At 46.7% G+C, this 17,790-nt stretch overlaps 1 protein-coding gene across 1 annotated transcript in view; it reads left to right on the top strand.

Moving 5' to 3' along the window:
• The first annotated feature begins 2,296 nt into the window (after positions 1–2,296).
• Positions 2,297–17,790, top strand: part of LOC122939246 (myosin light chain 3-like) — a 39,248-nt gene continuing 23,754 nt past the window's right edge. Inside the window, exon 1 of the mRNA XM_044295286.1 lies at positions 2,297–2,492. Coding sequence (XP_044151221.1) covers positions 2,373–2,492 — 120 coding nt within the window. The 5' untranslated portion in view covers positions 2,297–2,372. The remainder of the gene's footprint in view (positions 2,493–17,790) is intronic.

Genomic DNA, 17,790 nt, shown 5'->3' with positions numbered 1-17,790 from the left:
CTTCTGCAGGCTCTGGTCTTCTTTCCCTGCTGCGGCAGACCTTCCCCGGTGCTCACCCCCAGCAAGGCGGAGGAGGTTGGATGATAATTGCACTACTTGTATCTCTCATCTCATAGTCCAACTATGACCAGAGTCTTTTCTAGGCCTTTCCTCTTCATCTTCTGAGCGGTAACGCGCTGGTTACCCTTTCTTCTCTCTGTAGCAGCGATGCGCTCCTCCTGAGCTGCCCATGGGGGTACTGCTCACCTTCCACAGGAAAGGCTTCATTTACCCCTTACAAGATGACCCTCTGAACAGCTCCCCCACCATGTCTCCTAATGATGTACTGACTTTGGAAAGAAGGTGCCTTAGATTCCCATTGCTTCTTGTGTACCAGGATGCAACTAATCTAAGATAGGGCCACTTTCCTCTAGGGGCCCCTATTGCCCCTACATCTGTCATAAGAAGGATGCGAAGAAATCACAAAGCTCAAGATGAGCTCAAGACAAGCGCGGACCCATAATACGAGAAGCAGCTGCCTGAGGTGGAGTGCTCCTTTAAAGGGAATGTGTCATCGGAAAATGACCTATTGTTGTAATCATGTTTTTATGTTAAACATATTTATAAAAAAAAAATTCATGTCACTATAATTTAAACCAGGGATGACCAACCTGCGGCCCTCCAGCTGTTGCAAAACTACGACTCCCAGCATGCTTGGACAGCCTACAGCTATCAGTCTACAACAGGGCATGGTGGGAGATGTAGTTCTGGAGGGCCGCAGGTTGGGCATCCCTGGTTTGAAACATGTTCTGTGCAGGTAACTTTTCAGTAGCCATTATTATGATCACCACAGGTAGGATTACAATAACAAGTAACACCTGCGTATAGATAACACAGAATCCACCATTCACCACAGGTAGGATTCCAATAACAAGTAACACCTCCATATAGGTAACACAGAATCCACCATTCACCAGAGGTAGGATTACAATAACAAGTAACACCTGCGTATAGATAACACAGAATCCACCATTCACCAGAGGTAGGATTACAATAACAAGTAACACCTCCGTATAGATAACACAGAATCCACCATTCACCACAGGTAGGATTACAATAACAAGTAACACCTGCGTATAGATAACACAGAATCCACCAGGTGATATCACAGTTTATGAGCCCCCTCCTGACCTCTGCACAGGTCATGCCATAGGAGTCAATGGAGTCAACTGCTGTCTATTGTGCCTATGGCCCGTGTGGCTGCTCTCAAAAGACAGGAAGTGCTATACAGATTTTAGACCTAGTGGTCAGTGTGAAAACTGCAGGATTGTATACAATTTTTTATATATATAGTGACATGGAAAAATCTAAGAAAAACGCAAAAAAATGTGAAAAAAAAAATGTCTAACATAAAAATGTAATTCAAACAGTAGCTCATTTTCTGATGACAAATTCCTTTTAGAAGTTAGAGGGAGTGAGACAAACCCTGAAGTGTCCATCACGTAATCTGATCTAATTCTATCCTTGCTACAGGACCGCGCTCTGTATGACAAGCAAAGACATAACTCATGTATCTTGAAGGGCGTCAGTGGTGTAGTTAGAGGTGCATTGCAGGAAAAAGTATCTCGATACAAAATAACGGGGGTTCATATTTGACAATTTTGTATTAGGAAGAAAATTACAAACTTTCGCCAAAAATGTGTAAACTGTAAAAGAAAAAAAATAAGCATAACAAAAATATTAAAACTTAAAAACTTTTACAAGTATAAAATCTAATAATGTAAGTTTTAATATTTTTCATACATTTATATATTATTTTCTACGTATTCTGTGTATCTTTCCTCCATTCATTTACTAATTGATTTATTTCATACTTTTTATTTTATGCCCGTTTTCTTTTCACGTTGCAAACTCGGAGACAGTTGAGCAGTTTTCTATTTTTATGTTGTCCATTTTTTTAACCGTTTCATTTGGGGGACACGGCTGTCAGGGAAAGCGTTAGCAAGACGCACATTGGAGCAGGTAATGTTTATCAGAAGAACCAGGCTTTTCCAGGACCTGTGGACGGTAATGTTAGTCCTGATCTTCCTGGTGCAGGATGAGTTGAGGCCATTCTTCCCGGGATCTGCAGTAGAAACTGATGCAGGAGGTGCCTTTGTCTACTCCAAGGTGGAACAGGCCTCCCAGCTCTTCTGTAACAAAGCCCACTCCACCTGCTCCAAATAGCAATGAGTGAATGTTTTCTCCATATATAGCTACCACTACTCTCATCAGGAGGAGAGGGAGGGGTGGACGAGGTGGCAGCCCCATAAAGACCTCTCTGGCCACATCAGTCCTCACAGTCCATTGTCCCCTCCATCCAGATCAAGGTCATCACAGAACCCACCAGAATCATGCCACCCAGGAAACCAGAGCCCAAGAAAGAGGAACCCAAGGCTGCTGCTGCACCACCACCACCACCACCACCACCAGAACCTCCAAAGGAACCGGAGCTGGACCTGTCATCAATCACAGTAAGTTCCTCTACCTTCTCTTCCAAGACCTCCATAGATGCATTTATTCTAGTTCCTTGTGTCCTCCCACAGTTCCATTCTCATCAGCGCTCACCTATCTAGTAGGCATCCATATCTCTGTGTGTCCTGTGAATAGAATGCCAGAGCTACAGCGAACACTGACACCTTCACAAAATTAAAAGCTGGGTTAGTAACTATGTAATTCTACGATGTCCTCCACTAGAGACTCTCTAGGTGTTAGGGCTCATGCCCGCGAACTTGAAGGTCATGCCCGTACTGTGGACTGCAAATAGCTGTCCGCAATGCACGAGCACCGGCCTTGTGGACTCCATGCTTAAGATGCAGACACATTGACTTGAACAGGTCCGCGATCCGCAAGATACGGCAAAACATAGGACATGTCTTATCTTTGCGGTGCAGAGGCACGGACCTGAAAGCGCTTCCTAGTGTTTTCGTAGGCTTCCGACCCATGCCTCCACAACGCAAAAGATACGACAGGTCCCATGTTTTGCCGTATCTTGCGGATTGCGGACCTATTCAAGTCAATTAGTCTGCAGCATGGAGTACACGGCCGGTGCCCGTATATTGCGGACCCGCCATTTGTAAGGGCATGAGTTCTTGAGGAACTACATCTTCCAGAATTCCCTTTTGCCTTCTGGGAGTTGTAGTTACAAAGCGTCCTGGATCAGCTATTTTTCAGGGCGGGGTAGGGACAACCTTTGGGTAAGGATTTAGGAACGTTGACCTCTATGGGGGGGGGGGGAGACATCTCTGCGTATCCGTGTGTGTCCTCCGAATGGCAGTTTCCTACACCAGTCTTGATCCCCGTACGCTGGAGTGAGATGCGCCTCATTTTTTAAGAGGCACATATCTCTTCATCAGTTAGGCACATCTCCTGCCAGCTGTGCACCATAAAGCCAAATTTATGCCAACTGAAATCTACACTGCCAACCTTTTGAAAAACTGGTTGGAACAAACAAAATTTGCTAATTTTTGCACAAATGACTGTGCCAAAAGTTGAGACTTTTTAGAGGTCAGTAAATCCGATGATAAATCCAACCTGGCAGTGCTGGCTGGTATTTATGCCTGGCCTGGAACATGGGGAGTAGTCACCCACCCAGCACTTTGACTACTCCCAGTAAGAGCCGTCCTGGATCAGCTATACTAAATCTCAAGGTGTCAATTAGCAATAGCTGCTGCTGACACATAAAATATCGGCTCTTACTTCACCGAGGACAGGAACCTTGGTGACACGTACCTTCTATCCACGATGATTCCAGGTACCTTCTTACAGTACGTAGCGATATCCACTGTCCCAAAATGTTTAGAGCATTTTTTAAAAAAATAGTAAAAGAAAAAAAATTAAATTTTTTCCCCATTTAGCACATAAAAAAGTAATTGGCGTCACCACGAAGCCGAACCTGAGAAAAAGATTTATTTATTTTGAACGCTATCGAAAAGAAAACATACAAAGCGCTAAAACTGTGTCATTTTGGTCACTTTGCCCTGCTAAATAAAACAGAATAAAAATGTAAAAAATGTGATAAAAAATCTTATCCACCCCAAAATGATGACAATACAACCACAGCTCATCTTGCAAAAAACAAGCCCCCGAACAGATTTATCGACGGAGAAATAAAAATGTTACGCCGTGAGAATAGGCCGACAAAACCAACAGTTTTCATTTTTATTTTATACAATATTTTTCATTTATTAAAATAAATGTTACTAAAAATGGCATAAATGTGGTGACTGTACCGTGTGATTGTACCGACCCGCGGAATAAAGTTATCGTGTCCGCTTTGCTGCTCAGTGAACGCTGTATAAACGGAAGCTCTTTTTTTTTTATGTATCCGATGAATTATATGCAGCATTAATCTGTGCCATTAAAAATTTAATTCTCTCGACAAATAAGTCCTTCTTTGGCTTTGTCTAGGGGAAAATAAAAAAGTTAGGACCCTTGGAAGAGGAAGGAGAAAATGAAAAATATAAGTGAAAGCACGCTGTGTCCAGAGGGGGTTAAATGTGAAAATGTATATTTCCTGGTGATTGGTCGAGAATCGCCCCATCCCTATGATCTATGCAGAGAGGACACATTTTTCATGTCACCGTTTCATTTTCTGTTCTTCTGATCTGTCAGAAAAACAAGAAAAAAAAATGACTGGATCCTGTAAAAAGAGATCCTTTAAAAAAAGGGATTCTGTAAAAAAAACGGATCCTGTGCATCACAATTGGCATCAGTTTGAGCCATTTGCTTCTGAGATCTCTTTTTATTTTTTTTAGACGGGAAAAAAGTACTGCAGGCAGGACTTATGTTTCCATCTAAAAAATGTGCGCTGGCCATGCCGATGCACAACGTTTCCTGGATGCGAATCCATTCACTTGAATGGATCCGCAATCTAGAAGATACGGTGCGGACTGCAGAGGCATGGAGTGGAAGGCCACGGAAGCACTACGCACTACTTCCGCAGCATTTCAGTCCGTGCCTCTTCACATGCTCTATTTTTTCTGGTGCGGACAGATCAGGTTGAATGGGTCGGCACCCGACAGCACCGGCCACATGGACGGTGCACGTGCATTGGAGACCGCAAATTGTGGTCCCCAATGCACGGCATGGGCAGCACACAATCGTGTGCATGAGCCCAATTTTTTTTTCTTCTTAAGGATCAGAAGAACTGAAAATGAAATGCAGACGAGAACTGTCCCTAAGGGTCCATTCACACGTCCGTTTTTTCTTTCCTGATCTGTTCCGTTTTTTGCGGAACAGATCAGGACCAGATCTGGACCCATTCATTTTCAATGGGTCCTGGAAAAAATCGGACAGCACAATGTGTGCTGTCCGTTTCCGTTGTTCTGTTCCGCATGTCCGATTAAATATAAAACTTGTCCTATTCTTTTCCGCAAAATTCGGATCCTGGTACAATACAAAGTCAATGGATCCGCAAAAAACGGAAGACATTCGGATGTCATTCCGTATGTCATCCGTTTTATGCGGATTCCGTTCCTGGAAACACATAATAAATTTTTTTATTTTTATTTTTTTCAATTTTTTTTCAAAGAAATCCAAACAACTTTATTTGATTATTGAACTTTATACATGTTTCCGTTTTTTGCGGATCCGCAAAAAACGGATGACATACGGAAACATTTTCAGGAACAACGGATCCGCAAAAAACGGACCGAAAATCGGGATATAGGAAAATACTGACGTGTGAATGTAGCCTAAGGCCTCGTTCACACTTCAGTGTTTGGTCAGTGATTTCCATCAGTGATTTGTGAGCCAAAACCAGAAGTGGAGCCTCCACAGACATGAGGTAGAAGGGAAAGATCTGCTCCTGTTCTGTGTTTAGAGTTGCACCTGGTTTTGGCTCACAAATCACTGATGGAAATCACTGACCAAACACTGAAGTGTGAACGAGGCCTTACTTGGAATTTTTGTTTAGAAAAAACTAACAAATAATAACATTGTATGATAATGACAGCAGTGAATCTCCCGCAGTCTGATGGCCAGTGTCTGGCGGCGCGTGTGGGGGTCCTGTATTTGCCGTCACTGTTTTGCACACAATAAGGCCTCATGCACACGACCATTTTTTTTTTTAAGGTCCGCAAAAACGGGGTCCGTAGGTCCGTGATCCGTGACCGTTTTTTCGTCTGTGGGTCTTCCTTGTCTTTTGGAGGATCCACGGACATGAAAAATGAAAAAAAAATCTAAGTCAAGTTTGCCATTGAAATGATAGGAAAAAACGGACACGGATCACGGACACGGATCACGGACACGGATGACAATCTTGTGTGCATCCGTGATTTTTCACGGACCCATTGACTTGAATGGGTCCGTGAACCGTTGGCCGTGAAAAAAATAGGACAGGTCATATTTTTTTCACGGCCAGGAAAAACGGATCACGGATGCGGCTGCCAACTGGTGCATTTTCCGATTTTTCCACGGACCCATTGAAAGTCAATGGGTCCGTGAAAAAAAACGAAAAACGGCACAACGGCCACGGATGCACACAACGGTCGTGTGCATGAGGCCTAAAAGCAAATTACATTGTAAATTGTGATCACAAATGAGGAAAAACCGCAACACTGAAAAACGGAGTCTTCTGTGACAATTCCTGAATATGTCAGTAGTGAGAAGCTGTATGTAATATTCCCTGATATCAGCCATTACACTAAAGGATCTGCTGTTCTCTGGTATCAGCCACATCAAGCTGGGAAAAGGGCAAATACAGACCATTGTTCATTATTATCAGCCGCTCCTCTTATAACGCTCCAGCGCTGATATAATCTCCAGAGACATTACATCATATGTGACTGATATCAGCCGCTCCTCTTATAACCAGGGCCGTCTTTAATATTGATTGGACCCTGGGCAAAAATTTACTTGGGCCCCCTGGATCCTGCCTTCCCACACCCTAGCAGGCAATCACGCCCTCCACCACAACACACACAAAAAAAATCCACACATCTGGTAGCGTCCAGTGATATAAATACTTCCAGTTCTGAAGACTCCAGCGGCTCAGGATCAGTGCTCTGGGCAGCTGGGCTCAGGCTGGAAGTGGGCACCGCTCTGCAGGAAGGAGACCAGGGCTCGGCTCACCCTAGTGTTACAGTGCACCCCAGAGTATGCAGTATAGCACCCTATAGTATACGGCACCCCACAGTATGCAGTATAGCACCCTATAGTATACGGCACCCCACAGTATGCAGTATAGCACCCTATAGTATACAGCACCACAAAGTATGCAGTATAGCACCCCACACTATACAGTACCCCACAGTATATAGTAGAGCAGTATAGCAGCCCACAGTATACAACACCTCACAGTATACAGTAGAGCAGTATAGCACCTCACCGTATACAGCACCCCAAACTATACATGATACAGCACCCCACACCATACAGCCCCCAAACTATACAATACAGCAGTATAGTACTCCACAATATACAGCACCCACAGTATACAGCCCCCCCCCCCCCACAGTATACAGTACAGCAGTATAGCACTCCACAATATGCAACACCCACAATAAATGTACACAAGGGAAAGCACCCCAATACCTCTGCGAAAAAATAAAGCACTACACACCAGGTCACCCCCTCCGGTCAGCTAACCAGAACCTCCTCCATATCCCCGCTACAAATCAAAAGGCGAACGAAGGTTCGTAGTCCAAGGACCCCGGCTATGGAACACTCTACCTGCGGAGATCCGCTCAGAAGAAAACCATCTAGCCTTCAGGAAGAAGCTCAAGACCCACCTCTTCTGAAAGCACAGGCGGTCAAGGGCTGCAAAAGCGCCTTGAGCCGATTTAGTTTGCAATTGTAGCGCTATATAAGTTATTCATTCATTCACAGTATACAGTATACAGACCCCCACAGTATACAACCCCCACAGTATACAGTACAGCACTCCACAATATACAGCACCCACAGTATACAGACCCCCACAGTATACAGTACAGCAGTATAGCACTCCACAATATACAGCACCCACAGTATACAGCCCCCTGCAGTATACAGTACAGCAGTATAGCACTCCACAATATACAGCACCCACTGTATACAGTATACAGCCCCCCACACTATACAGCCCCCCACACTATACAGTACAGCTGTATAGCACTCCACAATATACAGCACCCACAGTATACAGCCCCACACTATACAGTACAGCTGTATAGCACTCCACAATATACAGCACCCACAGTATACAGTATACAGACCCCCACAGTATACAGTACAGCAGTATAGCACTCCACAATATACAGCACCCACAGTATACAGCCCCTGTTTATTAGCATAACAGCCCCTGTCACCTTTTTCTGATGTAATCTTCATAAAAAAAGCTCCACAGTTAAGGCAAACTTCTACAGCAACACTCCTGGTAGAAAGGACCTTGATGACCTCATAGCCATGTGACCAGTAATATTGCTAGGTTACTGGTCACATGGTGATGATGTCATCTAAGGTCCTAGAGAGAATCGCAGCTCTCACAGTACGCTGCCTGGAGTGTCGGCAGGCATGGCATGGTAGCACCCCCTGTGTAGCTGACAGCCTGACACCCGGGGCAGTGGCTAGCAGGGCTCAAGAGGTAGCTGCCTTGGGCCCCCCAGGAGCAACTGGGCCTGGGGCAGCTGCCCCTTTTGCCCCTTGTTAAAGACAGCTCTGCTTATAACGCTCCAGTGCTGATATAACCTCCAGAGACATTACATCATATGTGACTGGTATCAGCCGCTCCCCTTATAACGCTCCAGGTCTATTATAAGCTGTGAGGGTTGTTTGGCCTTTCGCTCTGCAGTCCATGTGATTGATGAAGTGATGATAACGTGGACACTCAGAGCATGAAGTACAATGAGCAGATAATCTGTATATATTTCACGGATGGGTGATAGTCGCCTCCAGGATCGGGGCCAGCACCACATACAGGACTGGGATTGATGTCACCACTGCTGGGTGATCGGGGTCTGAGCTCTTCTATGGGAGTTACAGTATATCTCTGTATATTCGCTCCTCGGACCTCCTGTTATATCCCATTATATCTCCCTCCGCATCTCACTGTTGGCCGTTACCAAGAACCATCACAGCTCTGGCCATAAAAATATACGATTATAATGGACGCCTATAGATGTACCAGTTTCTGTATAAGATTGCAGCAGACGCCCCCTACCCCCCAGTATCAGACATGAACTTTGTGCCAGAAATGGTCCCTTTAAGCCTAAAAATATTTTTATTTGGACCCCACCATTCTCATCAGTCACAGGGTCCAGGCTAAGGAGAGCCGGTCATGGACATGAGGACAGGACTGAGCGTGAGATTTCCATCAGTAAAGTATCATGAACACGACCGTATGTATTTTGCGGTCCGCAAAAATGGATTCGTAAACAATACGGATGACATCCCTGGGCATTCCGTATTTTGCGGAAAGGAACAGCTGGCCCTTTATAGAGCCGTCCTATCCTTGTCCGTAATGTGGACTATAATAGGAATTTTTTTTTTTTTTAGAACGGAAATACGGACATATAGAAATGTAATGCGCATGGAGCAACTTCCGTTTTTTTTGCGGACCCATTGAAATGACCCAGAACGGACACGGAATGAAAACACATTTGTGTGCATGAGGCCTAAAGCTTTAAATTTTTCTGCATCTTTCTACTAGTATCAGTGCTTCACTATTGTCAAGATCTCTGATTGCTGTGAAAGATCTGCATTTGGATTCAATAATCCCCATAGATGAGGTTTTGTCACAGTGTATCCGGTCTAGACATCGCTGTGTGCAGAAATCCCTCCCTTAGGGTTCGCGCACACGGACGTAGTATGTTTTGTGGAACGCAAATTGTCTATGCGCAAAACGCAGATACTGGCCGTGTGTGTTCCGCATTTTGCAGAATGGAATGTCCTGCCGTCTATAAAATGGCCAAGTATAGGACATACGGATGCGGGCAGCACAGGGCGTGCCGTCCACATCTGGTGCAGCCCCATTGAGGTGAATGGGTCACCAAGAGACCTGTAAAAATGGGGATCGGATGTGGACAAAAACAGGGTCGTATCCTGATAGTTTGTATCACTGCGGATACAATGTATCGGTCTGGAGTCTGAAGTGTTTAGGGGATCATCCAGATTGGATGCAATTGTCACAAACCCTCAGCTGTGCGAGACCCCAGGTCAGGGCAGGCAGAGAGCAGAAATCTTGACAATGTTGGGGAAGGACTAAAGGCGCTCGACTGAACACAGTAACTCGACATGAAAAAATCCTCAATGAAATTTTTTTTCATCAAGGATTCATTTGTGTCATGTGACCACAGAGCGGGAGTGAAGGCCTCGCTATTACTCACCGCTCCATGGTATCCCGCAGGCTTGCACCGCACTGCACTGGATCCTGACATGCACAGATTGTCAGTGCACGTGAGCGCGTACTATGACCTGACGCTGTGTGACGTCAGGAGGACAGTGCAGCGCGTGAAGAGGAGGATGGAAGAGCTGCGGAGTGTCGGTGGCACCCCTAGCAGGAAAGGTACGTTTTTATTTCACTGGTGCTAGGGACTGATGGCTAGGAGAGGGAGATGATAGCACTTGGGGCGGGGGGCTTATGGCACTGGGGGGAACCTGATGGCACTGGGGGGGAACCTGATGGCACTTGGGGGAAGCCTGATGGCATGGGGGGGATGATGGCACTGGGGGCAGGGAATGATGGCACTGGGGGGGAACCTGATGGCACTGGGGGGGAACCTGATGGCACTGGGGGGGAAGCTGATGGTGCTGGGGGGGAACCTGATGGCACTTGGGGGGGGGCAGCCTGATGCCACTGGGGGGGGGGACCTGATAGCATGAGGGGGGGAGCCTGTTGGCACGGGGGAGAGCCTGATGGTGCGGGGAGGGGGGACCTGATGGTACTGGGAGGGAGCCTGATGGCACTGGGAGGGGGGGGGGGGCCTGATGGCACTGGGAGGGGGGGGGAGCCTGATGGCATGAGGGGGGGAGCCTGATGGCAGGGGGGGCCTGATGGCACGGTGGGGGGAGCCTGATGGCATGGTGGGGGGAGCCTGATGGCACTGGGAGGAGGGGGGAGCCTGATGGCACGGTGGGGGGAGTCTGATGGCACTGGGAGGAGGGGGGAGCCTGGTGGCACGAGGGGGGGAGGGGCCTGGTGGAATGGTAGGGGGAGCCTGATTGCACTGGGAGGGGGGGAGCCTGATTGCACTGGGAGGGGGGGAGCCTGATGGCACTGGGAGGGGGGGAGCATGATGGCACTGGGAGGGGGGGAGCCTGATGGCACGAGGGGGGGAACATGATGGCACTGGGAGGAGGGGGGAGCCTGATGGCACAAGGGGGGGAGACTGATGGCACTGGGAGGGGGGAGCATGATGGCACTGGGAGGGGGGTGAGCCTGATGGTGAGAGGGGGGGAGCATGATGGCAGGGGGGGGGAGCCTGATGGCATGGTGGGGGGATCCTGATGGCACTGGGAGGGGAGGGAGCCAGATGGCATGAGGGGGGAGCCTGATGGCATGGAGGGAAGGGGGGAACGAGGGGGGAGCCTGATGGCACTGGGAGGGAGCCTAAGGCACGAGGGGGGGGCATGATGGCACTGGGAGGGAGCCTGATAGCAGGGGGGGGCCTGTTGGCATGGTGGGAGGAGCCTGAGGGCCCTGGGAGGGGGGTAGCCTAATGGCACAAGTGGGGGTAGCATGATGGCACTGGGAGGAAGCCTGATGGCAGGGGGGGCCTTATGGCATGGTGGGAGGAGCCTGATGGCACTGGGAGGGGGGGAGCATGATGGCACTGGTAGTGAGCCTGATGGCACAGTGGGGGGAGCCTAATGGCACTGGGAGGAGGGAGGAGCCTGATGGCACGAGGGGGGCCTGATGGCACTGGGAGGGGGGGGAGCCTGATGGCATGAGGGGGGGAGCATGATGGCAGGGGGGAGCCTGATGGCACTGGGAGAGGGGGTGGAGCCTAATGGCACTGGGGGGTGAGCTGATGGCACTGGGTGGGAGCTGATGGCACTGGGGGGAGCTGATGGCACTGGGGGGAGCTGATGGCACTGGGGGGAGCTGATGGCAATGGGGGGAGCTGATGGAAATGGGGGGAGTCTGGTGGCACTAGGGGGTGGAGGGGGAGTTTTTATAAAGGAAACCATTCTTTGAATTTGTTTTTTAATTTCTTTCTTATTAGAGTACTCGATTAATCGTTAGAATACTTGATTACAAAAATAATGGATGCTGCAGCCCCTGACCCCGGGCGGCTCTGCATCATTAGGGGTCAGTGAACATGTAAATGGCATGCAATCAATGCATCAAATTTAACATTAACACAAAAACTCAGGCGCCAGTTACAGTATTTCAGTATAAATATGTAGTACGGTGGGTTTGTCATATGGCAGTATAAGTTATTTGCCGTTATCTCCGAGGCTGTACTTAGTGAACAATCTCAGCTCTGCTACATCTGCATATGACTATTATAAAACGGGTCATTACTTTTCTGCTTGTTAAGTCTTGTTAACTCCTTGTTCCTGACCCCGGGTGTAAGTCACACTTTATACTATGAGTCCCCGGGCCCTTGTTCCTGTCCTCAGGGGCCACAGCTCGGGGCAGCTGGCCTCCTCTTCCTGGACCCATCACATTGAGTGACACTCGTCATTGTGAAGGGATCGGCACGGGGTTAGAAGCTACTTTCTGCTTTCATCAGTATTTCCGGCTGACGCTGAGGATTGACTTGTCGCCTGTGATGTGACGGGGACCTGACGAGGCGCCCCCGGATCTCCATCAATAATTCACGGTGCACCCAACAGACGATGAAGCCACGGCCGGCCTCTTATCACGCAGCCGCCCCTGCCATGTAATATTTAATACCCGCCTGAGGGTTCGCTTAGGTTTTTGGGTTCAATCACTTAAAGAATTTCACAAGAGAAACTGTAAAATGAGGCTCAAGACGACCAATTACAGGCAAAATCCAGAGTGACAGGACCCGGCCCCAAAGCTGCGAGACCCCAGGGGACGCGAAGTTATCACGGTGACAAAACTTCTCCAACTGAAGCGCAAGAACTGTTCTATTCCGCAAAACGCGAAACGCACACGGCCCTTATTCCTGTTTTGCGGAATGCAAAAACGGCTCTGGTCGTGTGCACGAGTCCTTGAAGAGGTCCTAACATATCAGTAGTAACGACGTGCATTCCCCGTGTAATAACAATTCGGGAGCATCTGTTCTTATGACCCCACGATGTGCCATTCCTCTATTATGCCTGCTAGAAGAGATGAATTGCTAGCAGTTTGCATTGAAGGTCCAGATGGGCGTTACCAGTTAAGGGTGTGTCCCTGGCAGCACTGACTGGATAGTGTCAGACTGTGCAGGGACAGACCCTCCAGCTGGACCTTCATTGCAAGCTGCTAGCAATTCAGTAATAACTTCTAGCAGGAATAATAGAGGAATGGCGCAACACAGAGAGATGAGAATCGATGGTCCAGAATTATATGTGGATCCAGAGATGTCAGGAGAGGCAACAGCTCCTTCTTAAAGGGGTTGTCTCATCTCCGTCAATGGGGGCATATTGCTAGGATATGCCCCCATTGTCTTATAGGTCTGGGTCCCACCGCTAGGACCCGCACCTATATCGTGAATGTAGCCCTGCCCATGCGCAGCCGTCCTCCATTCATTTCTATAGGGCTGCGAAAAATAGGCAAGCGCTGGCTCAGCTATTTCCGTCGGGCCCGTAGAAGTGAATGGGATCGGTGGCCGGTCATGTGCGCTCCCATTCACTTCTATGGGGACCGCGCTTGGTGGTGGCCGGACCGGAATCCTCCAGCCACCACCTTGCGGGGCTCCGTTCCCGATATAGGTGAGGGTCCCCATTAACCCCAATGTCTGTGATAAGAAAAACCCCTTTAAGTTCTGGAAACTAAACAAAATATAAAAAAAAAGCAACAAAGTAACAAATGTCAAAGATTCCAGTTACTGTAAATAGATAAATGCCTAGACGCAGAGTCGCGGCCCCCCGCGCCGCTCGCGGCCCCCTCTTCTGTGCAGCTGCTGACTGTATGAATATTCATTCTGCACCTGGAGCTCCGGCTCCGAACACAAATCCTCTGGTTTCATGAAGCGGAGAATGAAATAATGCAGCAAAGAAAAGGCAGAACGTGTTCCGGGCCCCTAAGTCCTAGGGACCCGGTCACCGGACTCAGGACACCTGATAGAAGAGTAGGGTCACTGGATGCTGCCAGTGCGGGTCTGACATGAGCAGTCTGACAGCTGAGGGTTTGTTACAATTCAGGCCTATGTATATTCCCAATAATTCCCGCTGCTCAAAATGAATTCCATAAATCTAAATGAAGTCTCTGCAGAAGGCGCCGGATCCTTATTCCGACTCCTGATATAATCTGTTATCTTCTGACACGAGGCAGACTGATTGACTCGCACATCCACACGCTCTGCACTGCGCCATCAGTTCTACGAGTAATTTAATAACTGTGCATAAAGGTGATTTGTATACTTGTTGATCAAAATGCATGAGCACGAACCGCGTCAAGGATCCTACTCTAAACTGGCGCAACGCCACATGGTGACCACCGCTGCCGCAACGCCAGACCCTAGAGATCTGTTCACATGGGGCAGTGATGGCGACTACTGTTGCTGTGTGTCAGTCGGTGTGACCCCGTGCCATGGGATGCATAAGGCTACTTTCACACTGGCGTTTTGACTTTCCGTTTGTGAGATCCGTTCAGGGCTCAGCGCTCCAAAACGGATCAGTTTGCATTCTGAATGGATAAGGATCCGCTCAGAACGCATCACTTTAATCTAAAACTTCTTACAGTAAAGACTGTATGACACCTGCAGAGAAGCGTTCCTTCCCGCAATCGCCTATTCGTCAGTGGAGGAGACCTCTGCTATCACATTATATACATGGGAGGAGTGATCACTTACGCCATTGCTTGTCCCCGTATTGAATCATTGTTTGCCGGCAGAAGATTATACTGCATGATCTGCGCAGGTGACAAGCAACAAGCAGGACGCTCATTCGTCAGATCGTCAGAGGCAGTATTACACAGGCAGATCATTACTCCTACACCCGGCTGGTGTAACGCAGCCTTAACAGTATCACCAATATATTAAGTCGATGAGCCTACAAGAGGAGAAAACGGAATATAGAAGATGAGAAAAGTGACTGAAATATCTAACTTGCATAATGTCTATTATATCCACACACAAGAGAAAAGAATAACAGCCTACAATATATGGAGAAAAGAACAGGATGAGTATTATAGCAACTTCTTACCTTATCACCTGCATCAAGATAGTCAGAGCTCAATGCCACAAGATGATAGACCTGGAAAAATGAATAAGTTTCTCATAAAGCCTGAGAGAGTAAAGCATTTATTTTTTCAAAAGCAGTTTATATTGCACAAGTTCTCTCACGATATCTAGAAATAGACAAAAAGGTAAAGAGGAAAACGCCTGTGTTGCTCCCTATGTACAAGAATATAACTACTATAATACTGCCTCCTATGTACAAGAATATAACTACTATAATACTGCTCCTATGTACAAGAATATAACTACTATAATACTGCTCCTATGTACAAGAATATAACTACTATAATACTGCTCCTATGTACAAGAATATAACTTCTATAATACTGCTCCTATGTACAAGAATATAACTACTATAATACTGCTCCTATGTACAAGAATATAACTACTATAATACTGCTCCTATGTACAAGAATATAACTACTATAATACTGCTCCTATGTACAAGAATATAACTACTATAATACTGCTCCTATGTACAAGAATATAACTTCTATAATACTGCTCCTATGTACAAGAATATAACTACTATAATACTGCTCCTATGTACAGGAATATAACTACTATAATACTGCTCCCTATGTACAAGAATATAACTTCTATAATACTGCTCCTATGTACAAGAATATAACTACTATAATACTGCTCCTATGTACAAGAATATAACTACTATAATACTGCTCCTATCTACAAGAATATAACTACTATAATACTACCTCCTATGTACAAGAATATAACTACTATAATACTGCTCCTATGTACAAGAATATAACTACTATAATACTGCTCCTATCTACAAGAATATAACTACTATAATACTACCTCCTATCTACAAGAATATAACTACTATAATACTGCCTCATATGTACAAGAATATAACTACTATAATACTGTTCCTATGTACAAGAATATAACTACTATAATACTGCTCCTATGTACAAGAATATAACTACTATAATACTGCCTCCTATGTACAAGAATATAACTACTATAATACTGCCTCCTATGTACAAGAATATAACTACTATAATACTGCTCCTATGTACAAGAATATAACTACTATAATACTGCTCTTATGTACAAGAATATAACTACTATAATACTGCTCCTATGTACAAGAATATAACTACTATAATACTGCCTCCTATGTACAAGAATATAACTACTATAATACTGCCTCCTATGTACAAGAATATAACTACTATAATACTGCTCCTATGTACAAGAATATAACTACTATAATACTGCCTCCTATATACAAGAATATAACTACTATAATACTGCCTCCTATGTGCAAGAATATAACTACTATAATACTGCCTCCTATGTACAAGAATATTACTACCATAATACTGCTCCTATGTACAAGACTATAACTACTATAATACTGCCTCCTATGTACACAAATATAACTGATATTTTTTTCCTGACAGTGATCAGGATTTTCTGTAGAATGTTCTGGACTCTCCTCTAGACATTGTCCTGCAGTTCCTCCTGTGGTTTGGCTGGTATCCTGGGGGTTGTAGTGCAGCGTGTAATCTGTGGTCCCTCAGATAATGGCCGCTCTCCTTGTCCTGGGTAACATTATGTAGATTATCCCATGGAAACATTCTTTGTTTTATGTGTTATTTGCAGCACTTTCTGCCCTCCGTGCTCGGTTCGGGAGGATGTGGTCTCCCCCATTATGTGAGTCATTGTGGGGTCTCTGCCGTCATGGCTGTTGTCGGTCGCTTTTTGTTATTACATTTCTGAAGTTCCTCATAATAAGGAGGTCTCATTAGTGAGAGTCTTATGGGTGTCAGGGGAGTCACATACAGAACACTGCGCTCTCGCTGCGACGTCTGGAGCCCGGCCCAGCCTCTGAGGCTGAGGCTGATTGTTCCTTGGGCACCAAAAACTGAAATAACAATTTTGCTCTTGCGGGAAGAGAGCTTGTAAAACTGGAGCGGCCAGAAAGTGGGCGATGGTCCCTTATGTAAATAAAGCTTAATGATACAATGATAGGAGTCCTGATGGCAGTAGAACGGCACGTGAACACTGGTAAACAAGGACCCGGTGGACAGCTGGATCACTGGAGACTGTAGAGGGGAGGAGGTTTTTCTTTTTCTTCTTATAAAGGTCGGCCCTCACCTTTTGTGCTGCCCGGAGGAGGAGGAGGTTCAGGAGGAGAATGTGGACCCCATGCACAGCTGTGTTGGTGGTGGTAATAGCGGCACCTGTGGTGGTCGGACAGTGGCAGTTGAGGCAAATGCACAGCAGAGGAGGTGGCCAAGGAGCCCACCATGATATCTCAGACTATGATACAGGCAGCAGGTGAGGACTCCAATGATGATTGCCTGCTGGACAGGACCTGGGAGCCGGATCGGGGTAACAGCCAGGGCCACGTCTGCTTCAGGACCTGGTGATGGCGCCGACACTGTGGATGGTTGAAGCCTACAATGTGGCAGAGCTAAGCCAAGCTCGGCTGCCTGTAGCCATGTATGAGCAACTGCCATAT

This window comes from Bufo gargarizans, chromosome 5 (assembly GCF_014858855.1).
Source record: "Bufo gargarizans isolate SCDJY-AF-19 chromosome 5, ASM1485885v1, whole genome shotgun sequence".
Taxonomy (NCBI): domain Eukaryota; kingdom Metazoa; phylum Chordata; class Amphibia; order Anura; family Bufonidae; genus Bufo; species Bufo gargarizans.
Note: the sequence above shows the minus strand (reverse complement) of the source record. Positions and strands in the feature narration are given on the sequence as shown.